The 17,463-nt window shown below is 58.1% G+C and overlaps 1 protein-coding gene across 1 annotated transcript; it reads left to right on the forward strand.

Moving 5' to 3' along the window:
• Positions 1–551: 551 nt before the first annotated feature.
• MEIOSIN (meiosis initiator) lies at positions 552–17,401 on the forward strand. Its single transcript, XM_070499563.1, has 14 exons — positions 552–621; positions 1,126–1,248; positions 4,362–4,474; positions 8,606–8,711; positions 9,976–10,116; positions 10,931–11,176; positions 12,089–12,197; positions 12,777–12,877; positions 13,293–13,448; positions 13,767–13,837; positions 15,062–15,226; positions 15,297–15,535; positions 16,342–16,431; positions 17,092–17,401. Exons 1-14 carry the CDS (start codon positions 552–554, stop codon positions 17,264–17,266), a joined length of 1,905 nt encoding a protein of 634 aa, XP_070355664.1. The 3' UTR covers positions 17,267–17,401.
• The last annotated feature ends 62 nt before the right edge of the window (positions 17,402–17,463 follow it).

A 17,463-nucleotide genomic window follows, 5' to 3' on the forward strand; every position in this document is an offset into this window, starting at 1 on the left:
TGAGGCTGGCTTTGGGGGGCTTGGGTTTCTTCCTTTAGGATCTGGGTTCTCAGTGTTAGGGTTTGCGGTCTGTGATCTTAATATTGGGATTAGGGTCATATCTGGGGATCAGAAGTTGACAGTTTGGGAGTGTAGAGGATCTCAGTAGCAGGGTTTAGGGTTTTTAGGTTTCGAAGGGCTCCTTTTGGGGTTCTAGGTCCTCACTCTGGGAGTTTATGGTCTTAACATCACCATTTTCAGGCCTGGTGGTCCGACGCCTGACTATTCAGACAGAAGTTCTGAAGTCAGAGTTTGGGAGTATGCTGTTTTTATAGTTTTAGGTCCAGATCATGACTCAGGGGCCCAAATTGACAATTTAGGATTCACGGGCTGCAGTTTAGAGTTCTGGGGTTTTAACTTGGTTTCGGGGCCTGCGTTCGTGGGGGTCGGGGACCCTATCTGGGGATCTCTGAGTGCTCCAAGGAGCACCACGGCGGGGAAAGGCGAAGGCTGCCCGCTCCTCCTGAAGTCCCGGTTGCCGCTCCTGATTCTTTCTTTTTCCCTCTTTGCAGATGTGGGATTCCAGCAGACACGTGTGTTCCCCGGAACGGCCCAAAGCCGGTTCCCTGAGCCCCGGGGACAGGTAAGGGCTCTCCCCGCCCGATCGATCGTCCGGCCACGGTGGTCGCATGATCCTAACAATACTGTTTACTGAGCATTTACCGTTCGCCGGACTCTTTCTTGGCGTGACATCCTTTCCTCCTTTCTAGATGTGGTGTTGTTGTCTTAATAAAGACCCTCCGTTGCAATTAGCAGAAACCTAGCTGAAACAAGCTTAAGCATAAAAGGAGATTTATGGGATCCGATAAACAGAAAATTCAGGGGCATCAGGCTTGGCTGGTTCCAGGCGGGGGGTTAACTGGTGTTGCCAGGAGTCTGCCTGTCTTGGCTCTGCTGTTGTCTGTGTCGGCTTCCTTCCCAAGCAGGCTCCCCTTTGTGGAGGCACGGTGGCTCCCAGCAGCTCCGGGTCCGTGTCCCGCCAGCCTGACCCCCTGGCAGAGAGTCTCTTTCCAGGATCCGTTGACTCTGATTGGCCGAGCCTGGGTTATGACCCCAGTCCTGAACCAGTCGCTGTGATTCTTGGCTGAACCTTGGTTCCATGCTCCCTAGTGGAAGGGGAGGTTGGGGTCAGCCTCTGTGAACCACACGGACGGAGAGTGGGGGACGGGTGGTTCCCCAAAGGAAACTGTCACCAGAAAAGGGGGGATTGCATGTTGGCCAACCCAAAACAATAGTTTTATCAACCATAGTCATCCGATAGCATACCTCCATCCCCCCCATTCTCCAGCATCCCGTATCCCTAAGTCATTCTGACAAGTGACTGTCCACCTTCTGTCTTGAACTAACATTTCCTGAGCTCTCCCTGAGTGCCAGCTTCTGTGCTAAACACCCTCCAGACAAGATCAAACTTCCTAGCCACCTCCATTTTATCAATGAGTTCAAAACAGGCTCAGAAGAGGTGAAAGCACTTGCCCAAAGTCACACAGCAAGTGGCAGCGCTGGGATTTCCGTCCAGCTCCGTCTGCTTCCAAAGCTGGAACTTATTACCGCTCTTATGCTGCCCCTTGGGACCTCCCCCTGCTGTGTCTCACTTTGGGGCAGCTCTGATTCTCCAGTCCCTGCACGTGTTAGAGCAAATTGGGGTCTGGGCCTTGGTTTTCCCACAGCTAGTATGAGAAATTTGGACTGACTCCGATAAGCCTCCTTCCAACTCTCTTAAAATAAAGGAACCGGAGAATATTTTGGGTGCATAGCTTGGGCAAGCGGCAACCCGGGAATTCGAGTCATTTGCCATTTGAAAGGCCGGGAGGCCATCGCTAGCCAGAGGGGGCGTTCACTCATTCACCGATTTTTTCTTGAGCACCGATTAAGTGCCGGGCATTATTCTAGGAGCCGAGACTGTAGCCACAGGCAGAGTGTGACTTTTGTGGACCTTAGGCAATTTTTCCATCTTGGGCCCCTTCTTCCATTAAAAAAGTATTAAAAATTATACTTTACAACAGCATTGGTACAAAGATGAATATAACCCAAGTTAGCTTATATTCATTTTTTTCTCTTCGGATTTTAAAAGAAATGAAAGCATTTTTTTGAGTCCCTAAAAGTATCACCGGCCCCAGGCACTGTGCTTACCGGACCTATTGGGTAAGTCAGCCTGGGATCTAGCAATAAATAAAAAAAGACTAAAATCCCTGCGCTCGTGGAGTTTATACTTATAATAAATAAAGAAAGAGGGTTTCAGATGCTGCTAAATGATGCGGGGATGGGACAAAGAATGTGCCTGTTTCGATGGAGGGGTCCGGAAAGGCCTCTCTGAGGAGGTTACCTTTAAGCTGAGCACTGAGTGGCAGAGAAGAAACCAGCCATGCAAAAATCAGGGCTCAAGAACCTTCCGGGGGAGGGAACTGTAAAGGCCCTGAGGCAGAGATAAACTTGGCCGGTTTCGAGAAACAGAAAAAGGACCTGTGTAACCGGAGCTGACCTGTTCCCCGCAGACCCAGAGGGCAGAGCTGAGATTAGCGGGGGAACATTATAGAGACTAGGAGAGAAGAATTTGGCTAAAACCAGAAGCATCCAGCCAGGAAAAGGGGCAGCCTTGGGAGCAGCGCCCGGCCCCTGTGAGCAGAGCCCAGGTCTGCCCATTCAGGACGGCAGCCAGAAGATGCCAAGATTTTGTGATTGCTCATCACCCTTTTCCTCCTTCCAGATTTTTTTTCTGGAACTTCTGTTTTTGCTCAGAAAGCTCTCTCGGTGCTTTGCAAACCCCAGAATAAACCCCAGGGACTATTGTTGATATGAAAGCCTTTTTCTCCAACCTGGGCAAATAGCACCTTGAACTTAAATTGACCCGGACACTTTTTCTTCCTTGTTTTCCGCATTGTTTCTCGCTGGGGCTCCCAGGGGCTCCTCTAGAACAGAAGGAAAGTGGTTTGCAAAAAATCAACATCAGGGCTAGAAAGGAGTGAGAGGTCAGCCTATCCAGTTTTTCTCCAGGGAGAGAACCCCAATATCCTCGCCCCTCAAAGTTAGGATTTCTACCAGGAGGTAATTGGAGACCAGTTGGTAGGGTTTTCTTTCTTTCGTTCCTTCATTCAGTTGACTAATACGTATAGTCTCCTGTATTCAAAGCGGTTTTGAGGGGGTGAACTAATGATGTCATTTCTTTTGTAAAGCTGTTTAATGGCTTCCTGTTGGTCTTCCATAATATGTGCCTACAAGACCCTGCCTCTGGCCCCTACTTCCTTCTCCAGCCTCGTCTTACCCCACAGGACTCCTTCCTTTTTGTGCCCCAGCTTTATTTCCTTTGATCTCTCCCTCATGCCACAGGGCCTTTGCATGTGCTCCCTCTATCTGAAACATTCTCTTTCCCTCTTCACCTGTACATTTCCACTCATCCTTCAGAACAGGTTCATGCCAGGTTTACTTCCTCAGGGAAGATCTCATAGATCAGATCAAAGCCACGTATCACAAACTTCCATAACACCAAGCCACACCTCTCCTTTGTCCCCATCAGGGCCAACTTCATGGGCGTGAGCCACATGCAGTTCCAGGGCCCTCTGCTTAGAAAAACCTGATACTTGATTAAATACTGTGCTCTCACCATCTTGAAATTTTAATTTTTGATCAAGGGGCCCCGCAGTTTCATCTGTAATGTCCCCTCGCCTCCCTCTCTGGTCCCAGTTGCAATTTTATGTGGGGCTGGGGTCCCTTAGCAGAAGTGCTCCCCTGTCCTGTGGAGTTAGGGTTGGTCCATGGGAGAGAAGCAAAGGAAGGAAGAGATGAGACCAGAATGCTCAGCCAGGCCGGGCCGGCCTGTGATGGGCATTATAAGGCCCGTTAAGGGTTTAAACTCGATCCTTAATACTGCGATGGCATTGAGAGGTCTGAAGCACTCACTAGGCAACTAACATATCAGGTTCTGTCCTGGGCGATTTCACGCACACTGATTTAGTTAGTCTTCCTGATTGTCCTCTGAGCTGGAATGAATGTCCTCGTTCCCATTGCACGGATGAGAACACCACGGTCAGATGTGTGTTGCAGAAAGATCGCCCTGACTGGTAGAGAGTGTGGGTTGCAGGAGGCCAGATGGGAGGCTGGGAGACCCAGAGGCTCGTCGACACGTGGACTAGGGCCGATGGAGATGGAGAGAAGGGGTCAAGGAGGAATGGGCAAGATTTGGTGACCTATTGGGCAAGGGGATGAGGGAGAGGGAGGCGTCCAGATGATGCCCGGGATCCTGCCTCGGGTGCCCGGGGCGGGGAGCTTCTCTGAGATGAACACTGGGATGGGAGGCAAGTGCCCAATTCCGTTTTGGATGTCCTAACCCAAACTCTTGTCCCCAAACAGGAAGCAGAGGAAAAATCACACCAGCAAACTGCACGAGCTGGCATTGCTGCTCCCTGTGGCCCTGAAGGCTGGGACCAAGAAGCTCACCAAGGTAGGGGGACCGAAGGAGAGGAGGATTTGGGAGGCAGGTCTGACAGTATCAGTCAACCGGTCACCCTCCCTTGTCCTGGGAAACCTGGACAGGCTGTTCCAGGGGCCGCACTGAGATGGGAATGGCCGTGCTCGGGACGGGAATTTCTGGGGGTCTGCGATCCCATGACTAGGAGCCTAGGGATTCTTTCCTGCAAAGGAGGAAGGGGGAGCTGCGAGGGGGAGAAGATAGAAGGGACCGGGACAGGTCATCACTTTGGGCGTCGAACAGCCACGGGTTTGAGCCCCCAGCTGCACAGCTGCAGGACCCTGGGCAGACCACGCACATTGCTCAGCCTCTCAAGCCTTAAGCTTCTCAGCTGGAAAATGAGGGAACGTAACTCCGACCTCCCAGAGACATTGTGAGGCCAAGATGACATCACAGCCGTGACAGGCCCTGGATGAATGTCGGTTCCTTCCCGAGTCCCTTGTTCTGTGGCCTCAACCATCTCCATGAGGTGGGATAGAGAGAATTTCTGCGTGCCCTCAGTGACTACTCAATGAATGGACACACAGTCGCGCATCACTTAGCGACGGGGACACGTTCTGAGAAATGCGTCGTTAGGCGGGTGCGTCGTTGTGCGAACATCACAGCATGTATTTACACAAACCGAGATGTATAGCCTGCTACACACCCAGGCTCCTTCGGTCATTAGTTCATTCATTCATCAGGCATGTGTGGAAAGATTGTTGGATGTCAGAAGCTGTTCTGGTTGCAAAGAGATTTGAGACCCAGCCCTCATCCTCTGGGAACTCAGAATCTGGTCAGGAAGGTAAAGATCTGAACACAGGAATCACGCAGCCCGGCTGGAACGTGCTACTTGCCTTCAGAGGGGTCCAGAGAGCGGGTGTTTGGGACAAGTTTGTCTGAGCCTAACGCTAACCCTAACCTTCCCCCCGCCTGCCACATCCCGTCACCCACCGGGCATGTTCATTCTCCCTCCTAACTCTCTCTCAGTCTCAGGTGCTCGTGCTAGTGTCCTGTGGCTGCTGTAACAGAACACCACAAACTCAGTGGCTTAGAGTAACACGAGTTTATTCTCTTCCCGTGCTGGAGGTCAGAGGTCAGTCCCACTGGTCACGGGTCAGCAGGGCTGGCTTTTGGAGGGTCCAGGGAAGACTCTGCTTCCTCTCCCTTCTCCGACTTCTAGAGGCTGCCCACGTTCCTCGGCTCACGGCCCCTTCGAGGCCCCCAGCGCAACATCTTCAGATCTCCTCCTCTTCCTCTGCTTCTGGCGCCACTTCACCTTCTCTGCCTCCGACCCTCCTGCCGCTTGCTTGTAAAGACCCTTGTGCTTACGTCGGGCCCACCCAGATCATCCAGAGGAGTCTCCCCACCTCGAGATCCTCAGTCACTCAGTCACACATGCAAAACCCCCTTTCTCATATAAGGCAGCATATTCACAGGTTCTGAGGACGAGGATGTGGATGTCCTCGGGGACATTATGCATCATGCGGCCCCCCTTGACCGGTCGGCCTGACGTGCATCCTTGCAGCTGGTCCCAGGGCAGCTCGGGGCCCAGTGAACTCACGGGAGCTATCGTGTGTTGCCTCGCCCGTGCTGGAGATTTGGGATGCCGCCGAGATCCGTGGCGCCCTTCCTCGCCATCTTGACTGTTTGAGTGCCCCCCGCCCCGCATAATCCTAGAGCCGCTTCTCCCTCTGACGGCCCAGGCCCTCGGCATGTTACTGCACTGCTTCCTTGGCTCTGACCCCTTTCGATGAGGAGCTCCGTGATGGCAGGGACCGTAATGGATGCATCTGCATCCCCCGGGCCGCAGGGCCTAGCACACAGCAGACAACTGTAACACCGGCTCCCGATTTACGATTTACTGAGAGGCCAAGGGCTCAGACCCTGATGCCAAGCATTTATATACATTTCCCATTTAATCCTCGCCCCAGGCTTGTGGGATCCATACGGGTCTGCTCTGCTCGTTTTTTCAGTTTGAGGAGTCCTATTGTCTAGAGGGACACAGCTGGCTGGCGGCAGAGGGAGAGAGATGGGTGTGTTTCGTTCCAAAGGCCCACACCCTCAACCGCTCTGTCACTCACTGCTCAGCAGAGGTTTGTTGAATGAATACATTCCCTCTGTTGAGACAGTCACAGGGCCGTTCCATCTTCCCTTTAGAAGGTCTCTGGGATTTGGACCTCTAGTGTGGTCCCCAAGCTAAGCTTCCTGAAGTATCCATCTCTGAGCCTTCCGTCCTTCAGCTTAGTGAGTGCCGACCACGTGCTAAGCCTGGTTTGGGAGACACTAAGCGAAAAAGACGATCTCTGCTCTTGAAAAACGCGTGGTCTAGTTAGAAGTTAGGAAAGCTTCTCATTTAATCGCTTGAGATCCTGGTGAAGGTGTTGTCATTCAGTCATCGACTGAGCATCGACCAGGCCAGTGACGTGCCAGGCTCTGTGCACAGTGACTTCACACACACTGAGGGATTAAAGCCCTCCTGGTTACCCTCTGAGCCTGACATCCCCGTTCCCACTGCACAGATGAGGAGACCGGGGCTCAGAGAAGTGGAACAACCTGCTCCCGGGATGCAGCCAGTAAGCGGTGGATGCAGTCTGGGTCCCTCCACACTAACCGCCTCTTGGCCGCGTCCCGTCTGTTCCTTAGTCACAGCTCCCTTCCGTGGGTCACATTAAACATTTCAGCGACGGTCAGTATTACAGTTTATGGTACAGCCTCACGAAAGCCCCCCATGAGATCATGTTTCCTGATTCGGGGTTCAGACGATTCCTGCTAATGGTTTAAGGGTTATTCTAGGGATCCGGTTCAACCTGAAAGATGCTTACTGGTATCCTTCCCTCAGCTCTTCACCAGGCTCCCTGCTGCCCTTCTTCAGGGCTCAGTTTAAATGCTGCTGCTTCAGAGGCCTTTCCCAATGCCCAAGGCTAACTTCAGAATCCCTCATTACACGCTTTATTCACAGTGCTGCTCGCACTGTCCATAATTTGGTATGACTTATGAGTTAAGGTTGTTGACCCCACTAGGTTATAAGCTCCGTGATGGCAAACAAAAGTATGTCTCAGGGCCAGCCTGATGGCGTAGTGGTTAAGTTCACACACTCCGCTTCGGTGGCCTGGGGTTCAAAGGCTCAGATGCTGGTCGTGGACCTAGCACTGCTCATCAAGCCACGCTGAGGCAGCGTCCCACATAAAATAAAGGAAGATTGGCACAGAGGTTAGCTCAGCGACAATCTTCCTCAAGGAGAAAGAGGAAGATGAGTGACAGATGTTAGCTCAGGGCCAATCTTCCTCACCAAAAAAAAAAAAAAAAAAGTCTTGTTGACTCCTGTGTACCTGGCCCTTAGTGGGTAGTCATCATTTTTAGCTTAGTATCTCCAATACCAACCCAGTTGGTGTTTGGTGTCTGGAGGGGTGATGCCTGCTGGTCAGGAGGCATCGCCCTCAGTGCTCTGGGGAGATCTGTTCCTTCAGCGATCACTGGCTAGGCCACCCCTCATCTGTGTGCTTGGGATACAGAGGTCAATTAGCTACGGTCTCTCCCCTCCGTTAGTTCAAGGTCAAGAGGAGAGAATGACACGTAGATGATAATTATAAAACAGTGTGGCACGTGTCTTGGTGGAAACAGGCCCAGGAGGTTACATGAGTGCTGAGGAGGGACTGACCCTGCCTGGGTCAGAGGGTCAGGGAGGCGGGAAAACGTCTGCCAGGGGAGATGACCGTGCTGCTGCTCCAAGGAGGAGAAGCCAGGGGAAGGGAGTCTGTGGGGAGAGGAGGAGGGCTTTGCACACAGAGAATACAATCTGTGCAAAGGGCCGGGGGCAGAAAGCCGAACAGCATATGCTGGAAAACTGGGCCAGGAGGCAGATCCCAGCTCTGCCCCTTCCTCTCTGTAACCTTAGTAAGTCCCTTCGGGGCCCTGGGCCTCAGTTTCCTTAGCTGTAACTGCCGTCTCCCTGGGCCACAACGAGGACTAAAGGCCAGAATAGGAACATCTCAGCCGCTGGAGGAATTGTTGGGGGGTGCGGGGGGGCACGGGGTCCTGGAGTATCTGTCGCTCGTTCTCTTCAGCCTCACATTGTCAGGGGCCCTGCTCTTGCGCTCAACCCTGCCTTTCTTTCGGGGGCAGAAGGAGATTCTGCTGCACGTCCTGCAGTACATTCAGCACCTCCAGAGAAACATCGACATGGCCAAGGCCTTGCTCCAACTGCACACCTCCGATGGCGAAGGCGGTGAGTGAGTTCAGCCGGCACTTCCCAGCGCCTGCAGCGCCACGTGTGGCCCTGGCGGTCAGAGACGCTGGGTGGTCCGGGCCCTCGCGGACCTCGCAGCCTGGAGCCGGGGACAAAGTCAGGGAGATGTGCGAGATGCCACGAACTCAGGGGCGGGTGTCGGGAGGACCGTGGCAGCAGGGGGCCTGGAGCTGCGCCTCCGAGGACAGTCCAGGGGGACCTGCCAGGCAGAGAAACAATGTGAGCAAGAACGCGCAGGCAAGAGACGACACGTGTGGAATGTCTGGGGACAGGCCAGCGGTGGGTGTGACTGGGGGGCCAGGGTGTAGCATCGAGACACTGTGCACAGGCTCCTGAGCCAGATCCTGACTCAGACACATGTCTTGTGACCTTAAACTTTCTGTGCCTCAGTTTCCTCATCTGCAAAACAAGACTAGTACTTCCTGTCTGTATTTGTCGTGAGGATGAAGTGGGTTAATACGTGGAGAGAGTGTTGTAACCCGGTGCCCGGACGTGCCGGTCATCCAGGACTGTGTGTCCGGTGCTGGTGTGGTTACTGGCATGAAAAATACACGGCGGGAGTGGTAGGAGGTGAGGCGGGGGCGAGCTCCTGAAGGGCCTGGAGCGCCCGGCTGGGGAGGGAGATGAGGAAGATGAGAGTTACTGGAGGACTCTGAGCCAGGGGAACGCCATGAGCAGACTGTTTTTCAGGACAAGGTCCCTCACGTCTAACGTGAGGACTGGGTATTCAGTGGGAAACTGGAGTCAGGGGGTCAGGGAAGATAGTTAGGAGTGATCCAGACGGGAGACCATGAGCCCAGTCCAGCTCTGTGGCTGAGAGTGTGGCAGGAAGTGGGTACATTCGGGGAGATGTTAATGAGGAAGAAATTGAGGGGCCTGAGGGAGGGGCCCGGGGCGACCCGGGGTGGGTGGTGGAGCCCTCCGGGTCGTGTCGGAGGGAGGTGGGAGGAGGACCTGGTTCGGGATGGGGAGATGGAGCAGCATTTGGGAGCTCTGAGTCTGTCTTCCTCTCGGCCGAGCCCCAGACCGGCCCTGGGGGCGCTTGAGTTTTCGCGCTGGACCTCTGTGCCCGACTGTGCACCCTCCGACCGGTCTGATCTTCTAGGACCTCGGTTTCCACATGTGTAGAGTCAGTCTGGGGAGCGGGGCTGCCCCCACTGCCCTGCCCAGGACTGGAAGCGCTGTCTGGAAGGTGGGAGAAGGGGTGGGCTGAGGGTGACACCTGACCTGTCTCCCTCTCTGTCCTCTGCAGGGCTGGGTCGGAGCCCAGCTGCGGGCCCCTCGAGGCACAGACACTCCACCCCGTGCAGCTCCCCACACTCTCGCAAGTCCCGGCTGCGAGGAGCCTGCCAGAAGCCCCAGAAGAAGAAGCTGGCCCGAGCGTCAGGTACCAGCCGTCGGAGGAGATGGGCTGGGAAGCAGGAAGCAGCGGGTACCTTCTCCAGGCGTCACTGCCCCCGGGAGGCCCCCGAGGCCATCCTGAGCCCCTGCCGAGGCTTCGGAGTCAGACAGGCCTGGGTTCAACTCCCGGCCCCTCCTCTCACTGGCTCTGAGGCCAGGAGGGTCCCCCTCTCCTGCTCTGGCCTCGGCTTCCTCGTCTGGAATCACAGCGCCTGCGCAGGGTGGGGACGAGGCTTGGGAGCTGCATGTGGCCCGCCCGGGCAGGGCTGCAGTGGAGAGGTGCCCGGTGATGGGAGCTGCTCTCAGCCTTTGTGGTCCTTGTGCCCAGTCAGCATCCCGGGGCTGCGGGGTCAGGGAGCGTGGGGTGGAGGAAGGACCGACTGCGGGAGGCGACAGCCGACGTCAGCTTTGTGGCTGACTCACTATCCTCAATTTCCACGTCCTTACAATGAAGTGGGACCTGATCAGCCATTCCCAGCACTGGCTGCGCATCCGTCTGAATCATCTGGGGAGCACTGATGCCTGTGCCCCCCACAGAAAGCTGGGTTTCAGTGGTCGGGGGTGAACCTGGGCATCAGAGCTCTCCAGGCGATTCCAACACGCGGGAGGAGAAGGGAGCGGTGGACTCAGTGATCCCTAACTGAGGATCCAGGCTCGCCCGGGAAGCGCGGTGAGGGACCCGCCCGGGCCGAGCTTTGGAACAGGTTTTTGGGCCCAGAGTAGAGAAGACTGCCACCTGAGCCATCTTCTGGTGGCAGTCAGGCCCCAGCCCCTCTCATACCTTCTCTCTGCTTTCCCAGAACGCCAGACCCAGGCCCAGAACCCTCGCCGCTGTCTGGCCCTGGACAAGCCCAACGAGCAGGTGACCTCATCCCCAGACCAGAAAGGAGGCAATGTGGCGGGGACCGCCACCTCTCCAAGATGCCCCAGCTCCTGCAGTCACCCCAAGCCTGTGTCATCCCCGCCTCGAGGTGACAGGAAGGGAGGAAGATCCTGGCTGACGTTGCTGGATGTGGCCGAGAACAGTGTCCAGTGTGACATCTCAAGTTGGTCTCTTTCCTCACCGTTCTCTTAGCCCGTCATTTACACACCGCTTCCCAGGCAGCCATGACGCCCGGGCACCGTCCCCGTAGCCGGGGGTTCAGTGGTGGATGAGAAAGACCCGTCTCCTGGGCTCTTTCCCAGTTTTCTTTTTCCCTCCATGCTCTGTGGTGGGTGGGAGACTGGGACAGGATTTGTGCCGCCCTCGGGCAAGGCCTGCGGCTGCAGGACTGGAGACCAGAGCAGGGCGTGCCCGTGAGACCCCCCTTGGAAGCAGCCGATTGCTCTCTTGGCTCTGGAAAGGTGTGGTGACGCCTCAGCAGAAAGTGACTGGAAGGCGGGTCCTCGAGCTGTCCTGTTCCTCTGCCCCTTCATTCAGGCCGCACTCCCTGAGCATCCCCTCGGGGCCAAGCCACGTGCTGGGTGCTGGAGACACGGTCCAGTGGAGGAGTCGCACACTGTCACTGATGGGCCAGACTTCCCGGGGGCCACGGAGGCTTGACCCACCTGGGAGGGAGGGCTTCCCAGATCCCCTGCTGGTTGTGTGACCTTGGGCAAAGGACCAGATATGGCAGTGCCTCGGTTTCCTTCACTGTACATGGCTATAGTAATGGTGGGCTGTGGCAGAGGGTTCCTGACAGCACATAAGGTACTCGTAGCCGTGCTGGCGGGGGAGCACCGTCTGTTTCTGTGCCATCGTCTTCATCGTCGTTAGTCCACGTCAAGATTCTGTCTTCCTTACGGCTTCCCACAGGGATGTGGGATTCCAGAAGCCTGAGGGTGACTCGGGGCGCCCCTGAGCCTCACGTGGAGGCCCTGAGGTTTTGGTGACCCGTCAGTCACCTCTCCGTCCCCGCGTCTGTGCATTTGGCCCCTGGCCCCGTCCCGGGAGTGATCCTCCTGACTTTCCCCCTTAGGCTGCTACTGCAAACACGGTGCCCGGGACGCCGGGCCTGACCTGGCCTCCGAGGCCCAGCATGGGGCGGAGAGGATCCATTTCCTCCACAGGACACAGCCCCTCCCCAGGTAGGGGCCCCGGGCTCTGAGCGGGGGAGGCTGCGGGGAGGACAGAAAGGAGGCCGGTTTACATCCGCTGCTGGTGTCTGTGGAGTGAGCACGTCTGCGGGCCTCGTGTGTACCACCCTAACACACAGGCCCCGACTTAAGGCCGGCCCTCAGTGCCCGGAGGGAAAGCCGCATCTCGTGTGGCACTGCAGACCCCTGGCCCCCGCTCGCCTGGCCAGCCCCTCTCCTGGCCTCGCCCAGGAATCTTAGCCGTGACACCACCAAACCTTCCCCACTGCCCGGGAGCCATGCCCTGGCCCTCTGCGCTTTCCACCCCGTCACTCCTCCCGGGGCGCCTGTCACAGCTCTGCCCCCCGTGTGTCAGCCTCTGATCACAGCCCGCCTCTCCTCACCAGCCTGGAAGCTTGCTGAGGGTGGGCACCTCGGGGACTAAGCTTTCTGCCCCCAGCAGCCCGGAGCAGCCCTGTCTTCCTTCTCAGGGTGACACTGAGACTCCCAGGGGGGAACCGGATTGTCCCCAGTCACACGGCCATCCCAGCCCAGGGCTCCGGGTCTGCCTCTCGATTCCAACTCTTGCAGGCAGCAGCTGGTGTTCTACGATTCCTGCGAGGAGGTGGACAAGGAGACCCTGGACGCCGACCCTTGGCTTCCCGCCTGGATCCCAGAGGGCAGCCCCCATGGTGACTGAAACTCTGTCTCTCCTCCTTCTAGGCTGGCGTGGAGCCTTCTGGGTGCCTTCCTTCTGAGGATTTCTGTGAGAGGGGGAACAGCGGGAAAGGGAGTGGATGTCTGCTGGGCACAGGGATGGCAGGTGCACAGTGTTCTCACTGTCACTGAGCCATTGGTGGCCAGGGCAGACATTGCTAATCAATCATCGCTCTTTCCACTGAACCCAGATGCTGCCTCAGAATCTTTCTTAACACAGAGCTCCTGGTAGCTACCCTTACTCAGTCTGCTCGGGTCTGGCACATTATGATACTGCTTATTTTTGCTATCCCTGACGTAACGCCAGGCATCATGCCTCCTAACACTCTCTATGAGTGAGCACTCCAAATGAGTGATCGACAGCCCCCGAGCCTGATGTTTCTTTTTCAGGGAGCCCACTGGCCTTGGGGCCTCCCCAGATTGGCAGCTGGAGTGTGACAGGCCACCTGAGCGAGGTCCTGGGGCTCAGCCCCTCCCTCTTCAGCTCCCCAGGGAAACTGCTGCCAGAACAGATCTTGGAGGATGACGCCGAGTACCTGAGCCAAGGTGAGCGGCTGCGGCTGGGCCCTCACCTGCTTCATCCAGAAAACACACTGATGCCCCCAGGGGCACAGCCCTGCCCCGCGCGGGGCTGGGTACCCGGTGAATCCGTCTAGGCCGCGCGGTGCGGGAGCTGCCTAGTCGGCGCTGGACCCGTTCCCTCTGCCCGGATTGGAGGCGCCCCGAGGAGCTGGCCTGTGAGCTGGATTCGGACGTGGGGTGGGAGATCTTAAAGCCGAAAACCAGAAAAGGGCACTCCGGCGAGCAGGGGTGGCAGGACGGAAGCGTTTCCCGCCCGGCCAGGCCTCAGGTGTCCCTCCACAGTGCTCTTCGAAGAAGTCTTCTCAGATCCCACGCTGTCGCCTTCTGCCTGCGCGCTCGAGGCACCGCAGAAGGTAGGCGACCCCCCACCCCCCAACATCCTGCCGCGGACACGCCATCCTTTCCACGTGGTGTGCACCTGCTTGATTCCCTTCCGGCCCCTCAGCCATCAGCCGCCTCGCTCACCTGCTCCCCCGAGTCCACCGCTGCTCCCGCTCATCTTCCCAGAGACCCGTCCGCCGTCTAGACCCCCCTCCGCCCATCCTCGACCCCTCGCTGCTGGCCCCCCAGGCCCCCGGCTCTGCTGGGCACCTGGAATGAGCTAGACACAAAGGGTACAGGCTAAAAGCTGCCAGATGCCCGTTAAAGACCCACGTGGTCCTCCAGCTGCTCTACGAGGCAGGCTTTCCTGTGGCCCATTTTACAGACGAGGAAACTGAGACCAGCAGGATGACCTCGGGAATCCTCAGCTGGGAAGAGCCTCCCTCCCGGGCCCCTGGGCTGACCCCTGGAGCCGCCGGCCGCCCCTGGAGCTCACCGTCCGTCTGACGGAAGGGCAGCCCAGCGCTGGTCCCCAAACCTCTCTTTCTCCAGTGTTGGGGGGGGGCGCCCCTGCCTGGATGAGTAGCTGAATTGGCCGCAGAAGCCAAAACAGACCCGCTTCGTGGGGCTCGAAGTGAGCGCCAGGCAGTGTGCCCGCTGCTTCTCGGCCCCGCGAGGCATTCTGGGGATGACACTCGTGCTCAGAGAAGTCAAGACCTGCCCAGGCCATCCCAGCTCCTTCAGGGGGCGCTAAACGGGTGGCATTAAGAGAGATGGCCCCAGGGACTGGCCCGGTGGCACAGTGGTTAAGTTCGCACGTTCCACTTCGGCGGCCCAGGGTTCGCCGGTTCGGATCCCAGGTGCAGACATGGCACCGCTTGTCAAGCCCTGCTGTGGCAGGCGTCTCACGTATAAAGTAGAGGAAGATGGGCACAGACGTTAGCTCAGGACCAGTCTTCCTCAGCAAAAAGAGGAGGATTGGCAGCAGTTAGCTCAGGGCTAATCTTCCTCAAAAAAACAGAGCGAGATGGCCCCAGAACAGGAGGCAGAAGACCCGAACCCATGCCAGCCCTCGCTGACCCCCGTGGGAACTTGGGAACGTTCGCTCAAATGTCCAGGGGGTGTTTGGACGAGGTTGGCTTGAGTTCCAGCCATTTCTGATGCTCACGTTACATCCTAGGAAGGCAGGGAGTCGGGGCGTGAACGGACACAGCCATCCTCCCTCACGTCCCCCCGTCTTTCACCTTCTCCCCCAGGACACGCCCTCTGAGGACCCCGAAGAGGCCCCGGACTCCCACAGCCTGTGCCAGTCCTCCGTCTCGCTGGACCATTGCTACCTCTCCCTGAGCGAGAACAGCAAGGTGCCGTCCAGCCCCAGCTCTGTGGCCATGGACTCCGAGGCGGCGTGGGTGCAGCTGGAGGTGAGGACGCCGCCAGCGATGCGGCGGGCCCGCCCCTCCTGCCCGCCTTCATCTCTCTGTCCCCACCCAGGATGCTCAGGCCCAGAGCCTGCAGTCCTCCAGCGACGAGGACGGAGACTACACGTGGACCCCCACCCGGCGGGCCTCGACTCTGTCCCCAGCCGGGAGAAAAGCCCGGAAGGGCCGGGTGGGCAGGGGCCCCGTGAAGCCCAAGGAGAAGAAGAAAGCCCTGGGCGCTGGCCAGACGAAGAAGAAGTGCGTCAACGGCTTCATCATGTTCTGCAGGATGAACCGGAAGCAGTACATCCGGTGCGTGGGGTCCTCTGTCCATCTGTCCCCCGAGAGCATGTGGCCATTTGCCGCTTCCGGGAATCACCCACCAACCCTTCCTCTGCCACCTTCTCCCCTAGCGTCTCACCTGGCCCCGTGTATCAGTCAGGGCCTGTCAATTGTAAGCAGTGCAACCCAACTCAGACTTAGGAAGAAAAGGAATTATTTGGCTTGTGTAACCTGAAAAAAGGGGAGGGGTAGATTGCCTTCAGGTATGGCTGGTTCTAGGGGCTCGCATGCTGCTGTCAGAGTCTCTGTCGCTCTCTCTGCTCTGCTCTTCTGAGTTGGCTTCATTCTTAAGCACACAGGGCCGGGTTGGGTACAGGGTCCCCTCCAGGAGGTTCAGGCCTGTGTCCTGTCTCCCACCCTAGCAACCCTGTTGGGGGAGATCCTCGTTTCTAAGGTTTCAAGAAGAGTTCTTGGGGCTGACTTTGATCAGGTGTCCAGCTCCGAACCATGGTTGCCAGCCTGAAGCCTAGGGCGGGGGAGGCCTCCACACTACAGTGGTGGACCGCTGATGCCCTCACGGGAAGACCCAGGAGCTGGTACCCGGAGAGGTGGATCCAGGGCCCCTCTACTCTCCCGGGACATGGGTGTCCCTTTCCCACGACCCTTTAGTCCAGCTCCCTTCTTCGACTCCTCGGCTCCAGAGGGTGCGCCATGGGGGCCTTCCCGGCCAAGGTGGACCGGAAAGATCCTAGTGCTGAGCTGGGAAGGCTGAGGCCGAGGGGCAGGGAGGCCGTCCCGGAGCCTGCAGGCCCGGCCTCACCCCCATCCTGTCCCAGAACCTGCCCCGGGACCGCATCCACGGCCGCCACCAAGGAGCTGGCGCGACTCTGGCGGGTGATGACGCTGCGGGAGCGCAGGCCGTATTGGTGAGAGGGCCCTGCGGGATGGCGGGGGTGGGGGGACCCTGCCCCTCAGTGCCCCTCAGTCCCCCCGTCCCCATCAGAGCCCGAGCTCGCGATGCTGGAAGCCGGTGGCGGTCACTGCGGTGGGAGACATCACAAATTTTGTGAGAGTTGGGGCAGGGGCGGGGCAGTGCTCTGCCTGGGAGCCTAGCAGGGGTCTCAGAACAGGACACCGGGCGTATTTCCCAGTCCCCCGGCCTCCCTGTCCTCGTCCTCTCCAGTCCGGCCTCAGAGCTGCCACCCGCCTGTGTCTCAGTGGGCCCCGGAGACATACGAGCGTGCACACATCTGCGCGGGTCTCGCAGGCGTGTGGGCCCCAAAGAGCCCGTGGCCGAGTCCGCGCCGTAGACCAGGCCTTGGGGCCTGAGGTTCGCCCGTGGGGCCACACGGAGCCCCAGCCTTGCCTCGGCCCAGGCCCTGGTCACTGCTGGGGTCACAGCACAGGGGGGCCCAGGCCCTGGTCACTTTCGGGGTTACAGCACAGGGGGGCCCAGGCCCTGGTCACTGCCGGGGTCACAGCACGGGGAGACTCAGGCCCTGATCCCTGCCGGGGTCACAGCACAGGGTTGGGGGTGCCGAGCTCCGGGGCGGGAGTGAGGACCGGTCCTGCCACCTCTCCCTCAGCATCAAAGCTCGCAGGTTCAGCCGCCAGCACAACCGCATCGTGAAGCAGGACAGCTCCAGCAGCGAGGACGACGACTGGGAGACCCCCAAGCCCTTCTACCAGCTGCTGGCCGAGAAGGCCCGCCGGTCCCCAGAGCCGGCGCCCCGCGGCCCTCCGGGCACCAGTGAGAGGTAGCCCTGCCCGCCTCGCCCTGCCGCTCCGGAGGCTCTTGCGGAAACCAGGAGCCCGGGAGGACGAGGTGGGCCTCTCCTGGGCCTCACGGGCCTGTGTAGTCCCCTGGGCCGTCCTCTGGGGCCAGGCGGGGGAGGATTTATCGACCCCAATGCTTCCTGCGTTAGCCATGCCTGAACTCCACCCGTTGCTGCCCTGCT

Source organism: Equus asinus, chromosome 26 (assembly GCF_041296235.1).
Source record: "Equus asinus isolate D_3611 breed Donkey chromosome 26, EquAss-T2T_v2, whole genome shotgun sequence".
NCBI lineage: Eukaryota > Metazoa > Chordata > Mammalia > Perissodactyla > Equidae > Equus > Equus asinus.

Coding starts and splice junctions, on each gene's coding strand:
- MEIOSIN (XM_070499563.1), top strand. CDS start 552: ATGTGGGATTCCAGCAGACACGTGTGTTCCCCGGAACGGCCCAAAGCC. Junction 10,117..10,930: donor GAAGCTGGCCCGAGCGTCAG/GTACCAGCCGTC, acceptor CTGCTTTCCCAG/AACGCCAGACCCAGGCCCAG. Junction 15,536..16,341: donor AACCGGAAGCAGTACATCCG/GTGCGTGGGGTC, acceptor ATCCTGTCCCAG/AACCTGCCCCGGGACCGCAT.